The sequence below is a fragment of the Capra hircus genome, chromosome 27 (genome assembly GCF_001704415.2).
Source record: "Capra hircus breed San Clemente chromosome 27, ASM170441v1, whole genome shotgun sequence".
Taxonomy (NCBI): Eukaryota; Metazoa; Chordata; class Mammalia; order Artiodactyla; family Bovidae; genus Capra; species Capra hircus.
Window position 1 is genome coordinate 22,785,212 of NC_030834.1, and position 15,071 is coordinate 22,800,282.

General features: G+C 34.6%; 1 protein-coding gene across 2 annotated transcripts in view; it reads right to left on the reverse strand.

Annotated features, from left to right (window-relative positions):
* SGCZ (sarcoglycan zeta) overlaps positions 1-15,071 on the reverse strand; it is a 413,335-nt gene that overhangs the window by 179,476 nt on the left and 218,788 nt on the right. For both annotated transcript variants that reach the window (XM_018041802.1, XM_018041801.1), the window contains exon 2: positions 5,604-5,705. In XM_018041802.1, the coding sequence (XP_017897291.1) occupies positions 5,604-5,705 (102 nt within the window). The remainder of the gene's footprint in view (positions 1-5,603; positions 5,706-15,071) is intronic.

Sequence of the window (15,071 nt, forward strand, 5' to 3'; positions counted from 1 at the left end):
TACAAATGTATGCTACAAACATGAAAAAGTGAAAGCCGAGGAGATTACTGAGCATTACTGAGATTGCTGAGATTACTTCACAGCAGCAGATAGTACGCCTCCCTGACCTATCTTCACCCATATCCCAGAAGAAAGGAAGGAATGGTGATATATTCTGAAAATATAGAGAAAAGTTTAACCCAAATCAACTAATTTGGATAGAGGAAAGAAGGGGATAGAGTAGACAGTACTGGGGAAAAACAAAACAAAACAAAACGGACTGTATATGTCATTGGAAGACATCTACAGAGGCAGAAAGGGCCACAAACTCCCATGGAACTAAGATAGTCCAAGTCTGGTTGGTACAGGCATTTACTCACAGTTTGGCTGCCGCTTCCCATCAGCAATGTCTCCAGGGAAACAAAGCTGCTAGACAGTAATTCTCTACCTCAAACGTGGTAGAGGCTCATTAGGGATGATGCAAACTAGGGAAGGAAAGTGCTGCCAGTTTTAGTCTTGAAAACTTTTGATTTTAATAAAACCAGAGCTCAAAGACAATCAAATAACCTATAAAGATTTAAAAGACCATGGACCTAAGGCAAATTTGGACAACACCCTTGTAAATAAAATACATGAATTAGATAGAGCAAAGGCAAAATTAACATGGAGAAAAATAAAACTAATGGCATAGAAGAAAGACTCTAGATAATAACTTCCTTCTATCAGAGAAAACATACAAAGTTTAAAATAATTAGAGAAATTATGATAGCTGCAGAGGATAAAAAATATCATAAGAATTATTGCTTTCTCTGAAGACCTCAACAAATGGAACTGAATGATATTGAGTGATATAATAGAGAAAAGGTCCCTGAAATGAAAGAAGTGAAATGGCAAAAATGTATCAGGCATCCAGGCAGAACACGCCTGGCATCAACAGGAGAAAAATGCCAGGCTTTCCTGAGACTTTTACTGGCAATATCCGGTGCTAGAATTTTATAGAGCAATGAGGTAACAGGAAAAGAAGAGATGAACCATTAATAATATTCCAGAAAAGAATAAAGACAATAGAAACCTTTCTCGTGAAATATTTCAAGGAACAGCGAACAAACAAACAAAACTAATTGACAATGAAATACAAGCAAGGAAGAATGATTTGAATAGTAAAATCAGTCCTGGATAATCCATAATAAAAGAAGGACTCGTGGTGAGACTGACGGCCATCTGTATGTAAAATTAAGACCACAGTGCCAAGGCAATTAAACAAGCAGAACAGAATGTAAATATTATGAACTCTGACAAAGTTAAGTATATAATTATTTTAAAAAAAACCTGAAAATGAATAGGGGTGAAGACAAATTGGAGGAAAGCTAATCACCTCAAATAGCACGGCAGGGAGTTAGTGAACACTGTCTGAAATTAAAACATGGGGCTAATGCATCCAGCTTCTTAATGGTATTCATCATCTTTTATTCTTAACCATAAAGATACGTTTAGAGAAAAACCTTTCTCATGGTGAAAAAATATTTAAGGTCAGCAATTCTTTCCAATTTGTTTCTGTTTATTTCTTCTCTTTAATTATGTATAATATACTAATTATAAATAGCAGGTACATGTCTCTCAATATATTGATCTTTTTATTTGTGCAAATCTATACATAACTGTCATGATATTCACCAAATGTTAACTGTTGTTTTTATTTTTTTTTCTGAGTGTAAAGATTTTGGGACAATTTGTTGTGTGCGTTTTAACTTAAATAAGACACTAGAGTAAAATAATAAGCCCCATCTGCATTAAACATCTGAATGTGAAATCACAGTGATAAGAATGCTAATAACAAAAAGATTATAGAAGCTTACAGGTATCTATTTGTATGGATTGGTTTTGCAAGAGAGAAAGGAACCTGAGTAGAGATTTTCCAGGGCGGCTGAGGAACACAAGGTCAGGAGACTACCATGCTGTGTAAGCAAGAGAGAGGTGTGTTGAGCTTGCCTGGCCCCATGCCTTTGTGTCTGAAGTCTCTAAAGAACTGAACACAGGAGGTGAAAATCTGATTGCAACCAAGAACCCAGTTAGCATCAGAGCTTCGAAGCTAAATGAAATGACTGGAAGTAAAGGGAAGGTAGAACCTTGCTCATAGATCTGCTAATGCAGGAATCCTGAAAAATGCACATTTGTTTGCTTTGCTGTGGAGTTACTGGAATTGGAATTAACTGGTAGTTGTCCCCGACACAATTATCTGCCTGTTATGCAGGATGCTGGGGTTGGGGGCAGTGGTGAGGTACCAGCTTAACTGAGGATCCTTAAACAGGGAAAAAAAGAAAAAAAAAAAAAGAAACTAAGAGAGGTGTTCAGCTAAAATCAAATGAAGTTATTGTTGCTGTTGTTCAGTCAGTAAGTCATGTCTAACTCCATGAATTGCAGCACGCCAGGCTTCTCTGTCCATCACTCTCCCCCCGAGTTTGCTTAAACAGTGAAGTTGGACAATATTTAAAATTGCCCTAGAGAACTCATGATGCAAATTTTTTCCAGTAGGAATTAGTGAAATGTAGATAGTTTAACCATCTCAGTACTCTGAATTTTTGAAATCTTGAGAAACATTTAAATTACATTAAAAAGCTGGTGATACAAGTCTTAAATACCTGATCATTTAAATATTTAACCTAATGGACTGCATGCATTAAAGTCCCATTCAGAATATTATATATAAGGTCAAATTCCATATTCTTTGAATATTTTGTACCCAAAGAAAACTATACACTTAACCTCACAAATGTTGAGTACCTACTCTATGAAAATAATGTTAATTTTGAAGATGCATTGAATTCTAACATATTTTAAACATACAACATGCTTTTCTGTGTGTGCTGATATGATCAACCACTTTAAAAGGTTGTTTTCTTAAAAGCATGAAGAAGAGAGTAAACTTCATTGGGTAATAACAGAGCTTCAAATGTCTATAGAATTTTGGTGGTGAGCACAGGGCCTGTGAGCTTGTAGGGTAGAAGCAGCCCATGATTTATTAAGTTAGGAGGTTAGGTGCTTATGTCTATGGGCAACTGCACTTTCTGACCAATAGAAATGAACTACCTTTCATTGTAGGATTAAACAACTACATAACTAGAAAATAAATTTCAGAGTGGAATACTGGCTAAACATAAAGACGGCAATCCACTGGCCTTAGTGCAAGAAAGCACACACACACATAAATACACACAAATCAAAATTGCAGGAAAAAAAATTGCACAAATCAAAATTTAATATACTCCTATTTTTCTCATGTAATTAAATTTTCATAATTACATTTTGAATTTATTAGATTTTCTTATCTTACCTACAGGAACTTTGATACTTTATCACAAAAACATTTGACTATATGAAAATGTGTAGAAAGATTGAAATGTACAATGGAATTTAAAAAATGATGTAAAATCTCATCTCTACAAGTATTACTGAGCATTTTATGTGTTTTTTTAACCTAAGAATTAGGCATTTTGATCAGTTTCTACCAAACTCATATTATTCATGAGAAAATGAAGGCTCAGGAACATTGTGGCTGACTTTTTAAAACAGTGCATAAACTTAACGGCAGAGAAAAAATAACTGCATGCGTTCAGGGTAAGAGAGTCTTAGTGTGGAGCCTGCTTATAAAAGATACATTTTTCTCCTTAAATATTTATTTTTGTGGCATATGGGTAGAGACATTTTCAAGGAGTAAATGAGTCTCTATTTTTGTTCTCAAACCAGACCTCCAGTCTGACTGCTAATGGAGCATGCTCCCTCCTGCCTGGGCGGTACCACACTTCACAGGTACTGAGAGGCAAAGGATAACGAGAGGAGAAGCGCCAGGGCTGGGGAAGGGAAAGGGAGCATACGGATTTCAATCAATATGGTAGGTTTCAGAAGTGCCTGTGAACTTTCCCAGGGATAAAGGTTAGAAAGCCCATCTGTCACTACCTCACATTTAAATGCTATAACAGTAAATTCCTTCTTATTTGGTCCACAGATGCAGTGAACATACATCACAGGTTCTTAGGAGAATCCTTGTTTACACCTGTTGCTATACTCTCAAAAATGTTCCTACTGAGAAGGTAAATTTTATGATCCTCCTACTGACAGGGACCTTGACAATCCTTCTCTAAACTGTACTCTAAGGAAGATACTCCAAATTGATCTAAAACGGCTTTGAAAATAAATCTTTTTTTTTGGGGGGGTGGGGTCATCCCTGGATTTATCAATAGGATATATTTTCAAAGATGTTCCTGCCTATGATGACTCTCACCTTTGTCCTGTGTTAAGTACTATTTTTTATTTTCATGTATGAGTTTGGATTTCTTCAAATATGAAATTATTTAATAGTGCCAAACACAAGAAGGAATCAGAAAATAACTGAGTGGTGATGACTTCCAATCAAAGGAAAGATGCTAATATGTGTTAGCATGCCATTTTTTCAGTTTTCATAAAAATAAAAAAGAATACCACCAAACTTTTAAATCTAATTGGTTTTGCTTGTTTATTCATGTAAGGTCAGGTGTGCATACGGATCTATTGTGTTATTTATTCTCTGACCAAAATCTAGAAAATAATTTTAATAAAAAATTTCCAATACCCAGAGTAGCAGTCACTATATATAATACATTAGGAAGCATTGCGGTTCACACATAACAAAGTAAAAGTTAAATGTAATATAATTATCCCATTTAGAAGTTTTATAGAAAAGAATCTGTTGTTCTGTGTTCACTTTGATATTTAAGGGAAAAAATAGCCTTGAAGCAGATAATAAAATTTTGGCTTACTGTGCAACTCATTTGCTAATATATTATATTGATAATATTCAAACATTATTCTAGTCTAAAATAGACTTTGATATTTATGAAATAAGGTTAATAATATTTCCATATGTTATATAACAATCTTTCTAATCATTATGTTTTATTAATTTCCACACATACACACTTGTTCCAGGGGAGTGCCTGTTACATTTGAAAGAGTCTAGTGAGATTTTGATGTACCAAAGATACTACCTTTTGAGAAATAACACACTTAAGCCAAAATAAGCAACGTTAAGCTATAATGTTTTGCTTTGTAGCATGCTGCCAGCTGATAAAATACACATAGCACATACACATACATACACATCTGAATGAGTAAATATTCTTACTGGTTTTAAATAATGTAGATCCAGAAATAAACTTAATTTCTGTACTAAGACTTTTTGTCACCTCTTAAAAAAAAATGCATGTCCATTAAAGCTGAAAAGATGTATAATATATTGAGTTAGAATCATTTATTCAAGCCAAGGTTCTTGCAAAAATTACTCAAAATATGTTAAATGCCCCTTTTGGAATGAACATAACTGGATTTTTAATGTCAGAGGGGCATATTTTATAGACTAACAAAAGCAACACTGCAATTTAATTCAAAAAGGCTCTCTAATTTATCAGTTTGAAACTAACCTTATCCATGGGTTTTTCAATTGCTTCATTGTTTTGATTTCTTCAAATAAGTCTTAGCATAGAGTAACTAAATGCATACTGAAGAGTTAAGGGGTTTTTGTCTCCCTATTTCAAGCTAAAACATAACCTCTAAATTATCTTTTACAGTAAGCCAAAGCCAGTATCACATACCTTTCGGGAATGAATTTCTTTCACATACAATGGAAGTAGAAACTCAGATATACCTTCAAGTCGGATTCCCTTCTTGGTGACTCTCAGATTTCCCATACCATCCTACAAGCAATGAAATATAGTTCACTTTTAGGTTAACTGGAGAATGAATAATTGGCCATAATTTTCTTAGGCCTAAATTGAGAAAACAGTAAGCTCAAATCCGTGATGATTTAAGGAAAATGAGAGGCTGAATCTACTTAATGAATGATTGCAGCAGTTGGCATGCATATAGTGGGCTCTGTGTAAAATGAACAGGAAAAGAGGAGTATAAAGGACCTGGTAGCTTCTTTCCAGTCTAACAGAGACTAGGACTCATCTGTGAATAACTCCTATACTTTCTTCATGCACTAACACTTTTAATTATTTATTAGGCATAATTATACTTGCTTCCTGATTATTAAAAACAACTTAATGTTTGCAGAGAGATCTAATGATATTTTACATGACAGTTATACACATATTTCTACTATAAATGCTCACATTTGTACAAGCAATTAATGATTGACTAGTGCAAGTAAGCATGGTGTCCCAGTATTTTAATCATGGGTAACACTTATGTCCTTTTCTTTAGAAAATAATACTCCATGAGTATGATAAAACAGGGCACAAATAATATTTATGAGGCAAAAATTAAAAATAGTAAGAACAGAGTACTGATAGGTGTCAAAGAAAGGAGATTTCACATCTGGTTGGAGAGTACACCATTTCTCATGGAGGAGACTGACTATGATAAAGACCTTAAGAATATGGAGTTTCAACAAGAGATGTCCTTAGAGGGAGGAAGGAACTGACCATTCTGGTCACAATCAGGAAATAGCATTCTACCCAACCTGGCTAATGGCATATCATGAGTGAAAACAATTAGGAGTACATCTTGAGGTCAGAGAAAGGAAAGCCCTGAGCGTAGAGCTAAGGAGTCGGTATGTATTGATACAACAGCCTCCAAGAGAAGGAACATAAAAAGTTCTTGAATCGCTCAATGGCTTGAAATGATCTGAGTTACACTTTAAGGAAAATCTGGTAGAAGTACTATGCGGAGCTATCTGACAGTGTCAGAAATAATGCACAGCCCTGTAATAAGTGAGAGGAGTGTGGTGGAAGAGCAACTTTCAAGATCTGGTGACTAATTTTTTCTTGAGATACTGAAAAGGGGGCCATGTGTGATTGATCCAAGGGTTCACAACTATGACTACAGAAGGACACTCATTACTTAATGAGTTTTACAATTGGAATAGGGAAATCTGTAAGTTCAATGGCAAAAATAAGTTCAGCTTTGAACTTTCTAACTATACTTCCAGAAGTATCACAAAAAATTCAGAATTTTATTCATCAACCAACACATCTGTAGAAAGCAGGATGGGGAGCAACAGTTGCTTTGGTCTTGCTTGACTTTATCATGATGGAAAAACAAGTTCTATGTGGGGAAAAATGTATATAAAAACAAGGGAGAAACTCTTAGGTAACGAGTAGGCCTATAGGTTGGAAAGACATATTCTTTACATTCTGGGAGGCTGGGATTAGTAGAAGAGGAAAGGCAACAGATTCAGATAGTCCTAGCCTCTACCCTCTGCTCTGACCTCAAAAGAAAGCCAGGGAAATAGTAGAACAATGGATAGAATTTTGAATAAGAACTGAAGGCCTTTTTTCTTTAACTCAGACAAAGAAAAACACTAAGAAGAGAAATGGAAATATTTCGAGGTAGAGAAATGTCAGTCTTCTCATGGAAGGAGAAAATAATTGATTCTGGTTGAATTGAACTTTGGATCAAACAGAGGAATTCACTTCTTGAGCTTGAACTTTTTATCAGCTTGAACTTCAAGCTGACACTGAAAATGCCTAATAGGGAAATGAACTAATTTTTTCTAACATAAAAATTTCAATCATCACTGAAGACAAATTCCGATGAGAAAACAGGCATACTTGTTTCACTCTGAGACAGAAGTAATTTATACCAGTTTTATAACATCCTCTTTCCGTTTTGAAACTGAAGTGTCTGATATAGATATTAGTTACAGATCATTCATTCACTGACTCTTAAGAGTTTTGCAATAGTATGCAACAGAAACATGCAGAATTAACAGTGACAGAGTTTCAAAACTGAGGATATATTAGACAGGAATGGCAAAAAAGTCATAGGAATGTGGTGTCCTAAAGTAATGAAAGATTATGTCCCTCAAATGGCTATTATTTTTCTTATTAAGTAGAGACAAGTAAAGCAAGAAAAATAGAATTAGGCTGCAAAAATAGCACAGAATAAAGAATATCAATAGGTGAAAATTAATGATCAAGTTCAATAGAGGTTAAAAATATAAGAAATGCTAAGACAGGTTTGTCATCAGAAATTGGAAACTCAGATTTTGAAATCTTGAAGGTGAGAACATTTCCAGACATGATAAGGTCTGGAGGATAAGGAAGCTACAAAAGTAGACTGGAGACAGAACTCTTTTAGTACTAAAATAGCAGTACATATAAAGTGATAAGTGGCCTTCCAATATTGTTTTGTTTCAGAGGGGTTTTCTTGAGTTAATCTCACACAGTGGCTGTCCAGGTATGTTCTCAAATGCCTACCTGAAAGAAGTGTTCTGAAGTGCTCCTACGAAGTTGCTTTGCAAATGTTTAAGGCAACTGCTAGACTATTTCAATATGCCAGCAAATTTGGAAAACTCAGCCATGGCCACAGGACTGGAAAAGGTCAGTTTTCATTCCAATCCAAAAGAAAGGCAATGCCAAAAGAATGCTCAAACTATCCCATGATTGCACTAATTTCACACGCTAGCAAAATAATGCAAAATTCTCCAAGCCAGGCTTCAAGAGTATGTGAACCATGAACTTTCAGAAGCTCAAGCTGGATGGAGAAAAGGCAGAGGAACCAGAGATCAAATTGCCAATATCCATTGGATCATTGCAAAAGGAAGAGAGTTCCAGAAAAATATTTACCTCTGACTGTGTGGACCATAACAAACTCTGGAAAATTCTAGAAAGAGATGGGAATACCTGACCACTTGACTTCCCTTTGAGAAATCTGTATGCAGGTCAGGAAGCAACAGTTAGAACTGGACATGGAACAACAGACTGGTTCCAAATGGGGAAAGGAGAACATCAAGGCTGTATATTGTTACCCTGTTTGTTTGACATATATACAGAGTACATAATGAGAAATGCTGGGATGGATGAAGCACAAGCTGGAATCAAGATTGCCAGGAGGAATATCAATAACCTCAGATATAGACACGACACCACCCTTATGGCAGAAAGCAAAGAACTGAAGAGCCTCCTGATGAAAGTGAAAGAGGAGAGGGAAAAAGTTGGCTTAAAGTGCAAAATTCAGAAGACTGAGATCATGGCATCTGGTCCCATCCCTTCATGGCAAATAGATGGGGAAACAGTGGAAACAGTGACAGACTTTTTTGGGCTCCAAAATCACTGCAGATGGTGACTATAGCCATGAGATTAAAAGATGCTTGCTCCTTGGAAGAAAAGTTATGACCAACCTAGACACATATTCAAAAGCAGAGACATTACTTTGCCAAAAAGGTCCATCTAGTCAAAGCTATGGTTTTTCCAGTAGTCATGTATGGATGTGAGAGTTGGACTATAAGGAAAGCTGAGGGCCGAAGAATTGATGCTTTTGAACTGTGGTGTTGGAGAAGACTCTTTCTTGAGAGTCCCTTGGACTGCAAAGAGATCCAACCAGTCCATCCTAAAGGAAATCAGCCCTGAATATTCATTGGAAGGACTGATGCTGAAGCTGAAACTCCAGTACTTTGGCCATTGGTAAGAAGAAATGACTCATTTAAAAAGACCCTGATGCTGGGAAAGATTGAAGGCAGGAGGAGATGGGGACGACAGAGGATGAGATGGCTGGATGGCATCACCGACTCAATGGACATGAGTTTGAGTAAGTGCTGGGAGTTAGTGATGGACAGGGAAGCCTGGTGTGTTGCCCATGGGGTTGCAGAATCGGACACAACTGAGTGACTGAACTGAACTATCTCAGGGCAATAGAAACAAATTCTATCATGAATATAATTCACAGTTCAATAGTATTCTTAAAAAATGTTTTCATAAGATGTTTAAAAATAAAAGAACTGGATATCCATATTAAGGGTGCTATTATGTATATTATATGCATATTTAATTTGGGGAAGGTTTGAATCTTAAGATCAGTGTTATCTTTCTATATAACACACAATTTGGGGGAATATAGATATATTTCATTTAAATTAGATAACATGGAACTTCCCTGGGTAAATGCAGAACTGTTACCATAGGTTAGTGTTGTGAATCTAACCTTGCTCCACTAAGTTCATCAGTCTTTTTCTGGAAGTTTCTCTATATTATTTACATGTAGTTATAAAATACATGGAACTGTATAATATATATTCACTGTATAATTAACCTGATGTTCACATTCACACCCAAGTCCACCAATAAACTATGAGATGATGAAATAATCTGGTTTCTCTTATCTAGGAGAGTTGGAAAGGTGAATTTCTTCCTACTGTCAGCATAGCTTCTTGTTTCACTGTATTCCTGGTCCCTTCCAATCTAAAGGGAGAAAATAATTTCTGGATTTGCTATTAAGATTGACATTGCCAAAACACCAGAAAATAACAGAATCTAATGCACCTATAGTACAGACCCCAACCTTGGCTGTGCTACCTTCATCCTGTATAAGCTCGAACAGTTTAGCTAAGCATTTTGTACATTAATTTTTGTTATATGCAAAAGGAATAATATTTAGCTATGCGTTTATAGCAAGGATGACATGAGGATGTAAACTGATTAAAATCATGCTTATCTTCTGAGTTCTTCTATATATGTGCAGAAGTACTCAAAAGTTTTAACTATTATTATATTTTATTTGAAATTGTATAATAACAATTCATATCATTTACTTTCAAGGGATTATATTTGAACTTCAGCAGACATTAAATACATTAAATTTTATCATCATTATAGTTATGATCCATAGTAGGAGAGCTTGGATTCTAAACGTGACTACTATTTACTAACTGTTGCCTTTGGCATATTCTTTATCTAAACCTAAATCATTTTTTAGAAGGATCAGAAAACAATAGTTTTCCTTACATTGATGTCGTAGTAATTTAACAAGATGATATACAAATGCCTTGTTCCTGAAGCTAGCATATTCTTGATAGTTATTCTCTGTAGTTTATTTAAATTAATACTCTGATAATAAATATAATTAATCTCTATTCAACCTACTTCTTTTTATCTACCTCTCCCATTTTTCATTTCTTCCTTTCTATTCCCAAGGGCAATCATCTTCAACCTGGTAATTGCCTTCATACTTAAACTGTGTGGAGTGTAAACTTCACATTGTTTACACTGTTATTTTATTGAATTACTCCTTACATCATCTAAACCCTTGGATTATAGATTTATGCCATTCCTTTTAAATATTTAATGTGCTTTCTAAATAAACCATTATAAATAGTATCACTTTTGTGTTAAGGAATAATATTAAAAAATCATCTCTCCTACTGAATCTTTTTTAAATTTATCTTTTTAATTGGTAGAAAATTGTTTCACATTTTTTTATTGGTTTCTGCTGTCCAACAATACAATTCAGTCAGAATTATAATCCTTCCCTTCCTCTTCTCCCTCTCCTTACCCCATCCGACCCCTGCGGGTGATCACAGGGCACCAGGCTGGCTCCCTGTTTTATTTAACAACTCCCCCCTAACTGTCTGTTTCACACGTGATCGTGTATATACGTCAATGCTACTCTCTCAGTTTGCCCCACCCCCGCCTTCCCCTGATGTGTCCACAAGCCAGTTCTCTACTAGGTTCATCAGGACCATTTTCTAGATTCCATATTGATGCATTTATATCCGATACTTGTTTTCCCCTTTCTGATTTCACTCTCTTTTAAGAGGCTCTAGATTCATCCACCTTACTACAACTGACTCAAATGAGTTCCTCTTTAGAGCTGGGTAATGTATCATTGTATAGTTACACCACAACGTCTTTATCCAGTTACCTGTCAATGACACCTAAGTTATTTCCACGTCCTGACTATTATAAATATTGCTGCAATGAACACTGGTGTATGTGTCTTCTAAAGGTGTGGTGTTCTCAACGTATATGCCCAGTAGTGGGATTGCTGGGTCATGTGGTAGATTTATTCCTAGTTGTTTTTTTTTTTTTTAAGGACTCTTCATATTGTTTCCCACAGTGGCTGTATCAGTTATCAGCTTCCAGTTTTCAATGGTGCAGGAAGGTTCCCTTTTCTCCACACTTTCTCCAGCATTTATTGGTTGTAGACTTTTTGATGATGGCCATGCAGACTGGTATAAGGTGATACCTCATTTCTCCTGCTATATCTTAAGCTTCTTCTTTGGAGTTATTTTCAAGACCCTTGGAGTGTCTCATGTAATTCTTTGTTTTACAGATTATTTGTTCTTTTCTCATCATCATCCACTCTTTACCTCCACTAAACTATAAAGCTAATATTTTTCAAAAAGATCTATTCTGTCATTTAAATTTCTTTTTTAAAAACTGGGTTACAAAGAACGGAAAATATTATACTGATATTAGCTTCATGTGTGCAACATAATGTTTCAATATTTTTATGCATTATAAAATGATCACCACGATAAGACCAGTTGCCATCCGGTCACCATGCAAAGTTGTTATAATACTATTGACTATCTTCCTTATGTCACAGCTCAGTAACTTATTTTATATCTGAAAGTCTACAGTGGCAGCATTATTTATGCTATTCAAGATATGGAAACACCTAAGTGCTCACTGTGAGATGAATGGATAAAGAAATTGTATCTCTCTCTTTCTTGCTCTCTCCCACCCCCACCCCCACCCACACTGAAATATTACTCAGCCATTTAAATTTCCTGATTCAAATATTTTGTTTGAACCGATCTTCATTCTTATCTCTTCTTAATACTCTTGCCCATCATTCAAGGCTAGTACGATTTGCATTTTGAGACTGCAAAGCCATCTTTATTACAATTTTCACACACTTGATCTCTTGGAAAAGGTAAATAATGCTTTATTCAGAAGTATTTTTTTGGAGTTTATTATAAGAGACTGTCTTTAAAATAAATCATAGATATAAATGTTAACAAAGAGAATATTGATAACAATATTATGCTGAATTTAAAATCCACAATCATAACTTTTCAATCGTCTGACAATAATTCACTCTGTCCTATCTCACATAGAGTTTTTAAGACCCTTGACTGTCTAGTATTAGAAGGTGTCCTTAGATGGTGGCCATTCTCAGAATCTGAATTACTCCTCACAGACATGTGATTGTCAAAGAAATGAGTGTGTTTACATGGAACCGAGAAAAGTTTTTAAAAATGATATGATCATTAAATAACACAGAAAATCTAGTATATGATTATTTATATTAAAAATCTTTTCAAAGAAAGGTGAAAGAATCCAGGAGACAATTACATATAGATTTTAGACATTTTTTGGATGTTAAAAAATAAACATCTTGCAAATTACTAGCATCATACATTTCAAAAATTTGATTATGAAAGAAGATAAATCCATATTTTATATGGATTTGAGTATCTAATGATATTCCTTTTGTAATTCAACTTGCATGAGGAAACAACCTTTAAGGCAAATTAGAGACAGATTGGAGCTCAGTATGGTGGGTATTTGTGAGACTTTGGGCATTAAATATCTTAAATAAAGAAATATATGGAGAAATGGAGGTATTAGATTGCTAAAATATAATTACAAATTACTTTTAAAGGTCTTTTTGTTATTTATTCTTTCTTGCATGCTAAAGGAACAAAAAAATCTATTTAATTTCCAACTGTTATTTAAAGATGAGAAAATTCTCTTTAAAGTATCTAAGGATTTTCTTTTTCTTACCTGTTTTATGATATTATTTATAATTTATAATGAACTATTTTTCCCCAAGCATAAGAGAAAGAAGAAATAAAACATTTGTTGGTAGGCTGCTTTATATGTGTGTTTTTACTATGCTGTTTGCTATAGGCCTGTATTTTATTTTCATTACAATTGGGCTTCCTTATTCCTGCCTATTGTTAGAAAATAAACTCTACAGTAATAAAGATTGATAGACTTAGAAAACTGACCTCTCATTCAGCTTGTATAGAAACATCTGACTATTTTTAATAATATAGCTTTTGTTATCTGGAGCACTATTTATTCCTTTAGTTCTTAGCCAGTTATTGTTTCATAATTTATACTTTACCAATTGTCAGAGCTGTAAAAAAGTTTTAAATATATGATATATTAAATAAAATAAATACTGTACTTTGTATCTCTTATTTGTGTTCTTATAACTATGTGAGTGGTTTTTTAAAAAGCATAATAAAATAAAATGCAATTTGTCTTCCCAGTTTTTTTCTACTTATAATACAACTCCTTGACAAATAAGTCCTTCTTTTTCTAACAATCCACATATCACTAGTCTCATTGAACATATGTCATTAACAACAAAATCATCAGAGTTAATATATACTGGATAAAAATAAAACTCCAAACAAAAATATATTAATCTGATGTGGCATATATGATCACAGTTATCCAGTTAATGGAGGAAAAATGGATATGTTTGATAAATCCAATGAGCCTATATATAAGGGGACCAACAATATATATGCACACACATACATATAAACAGCTACTTAAAATAATGGAGAAATAGATCATAGTTATTCAATCCAATAAGAATGTTTGAACATTAAATTATTTTATTTTTAATATTCTTGAAAAAAGTTTTCTTACAGGACATCTTTTGGAATCACAATCAGGAAAAATAGAAATCGGTGTGGTTTAGTCTAATGATCTAAATTTAACCATATGAGACAACCTTAAACGGGCATGGACGCCCTGGCATTGTGCCACTTTACCATGAAGTTAAGGTTACATTCTGAGGATGCTGGAGAAGGAAATGGCGACCCACTCCAGTATTCTTGCCTGGAGAATCCCATGGAAAGAGGAGCCTGGAGGCCTACAGTCCAAGGGTGGCAAAGAGTCGGACACGACTGAGCGACTAATAACACTGAGGATGTGCAAGGGACAGAGACTTGCTACTGAAGAGTGCTGTAGAAAAACCAAGCATGGAAAACAAATCATATTTCTTGGTGTAGAGACAATGGCAAAGAACCTCAGGCATTTGACTTATGGAAAATAATAAATAAAAATTTAATAATAACAATATGTACCTTGAAATTTGTCATCTGTAAATGGGTGACTGAAAAAAAAATCCATATTTTCATCTGTGTAACAAAAGTATAAAGCCTCAAGCTTCACTATTAGTGTGTCTGTCTTTCCCAAACATGTTTAATAGTATATCAGAATCATAATAAACTCAGTGGAAAAAGAGCTCAGTTTTCAAAGAAATTTAGGAAACCACTGCAAGATATGTTCCCACTCAGAGATTCATAATGC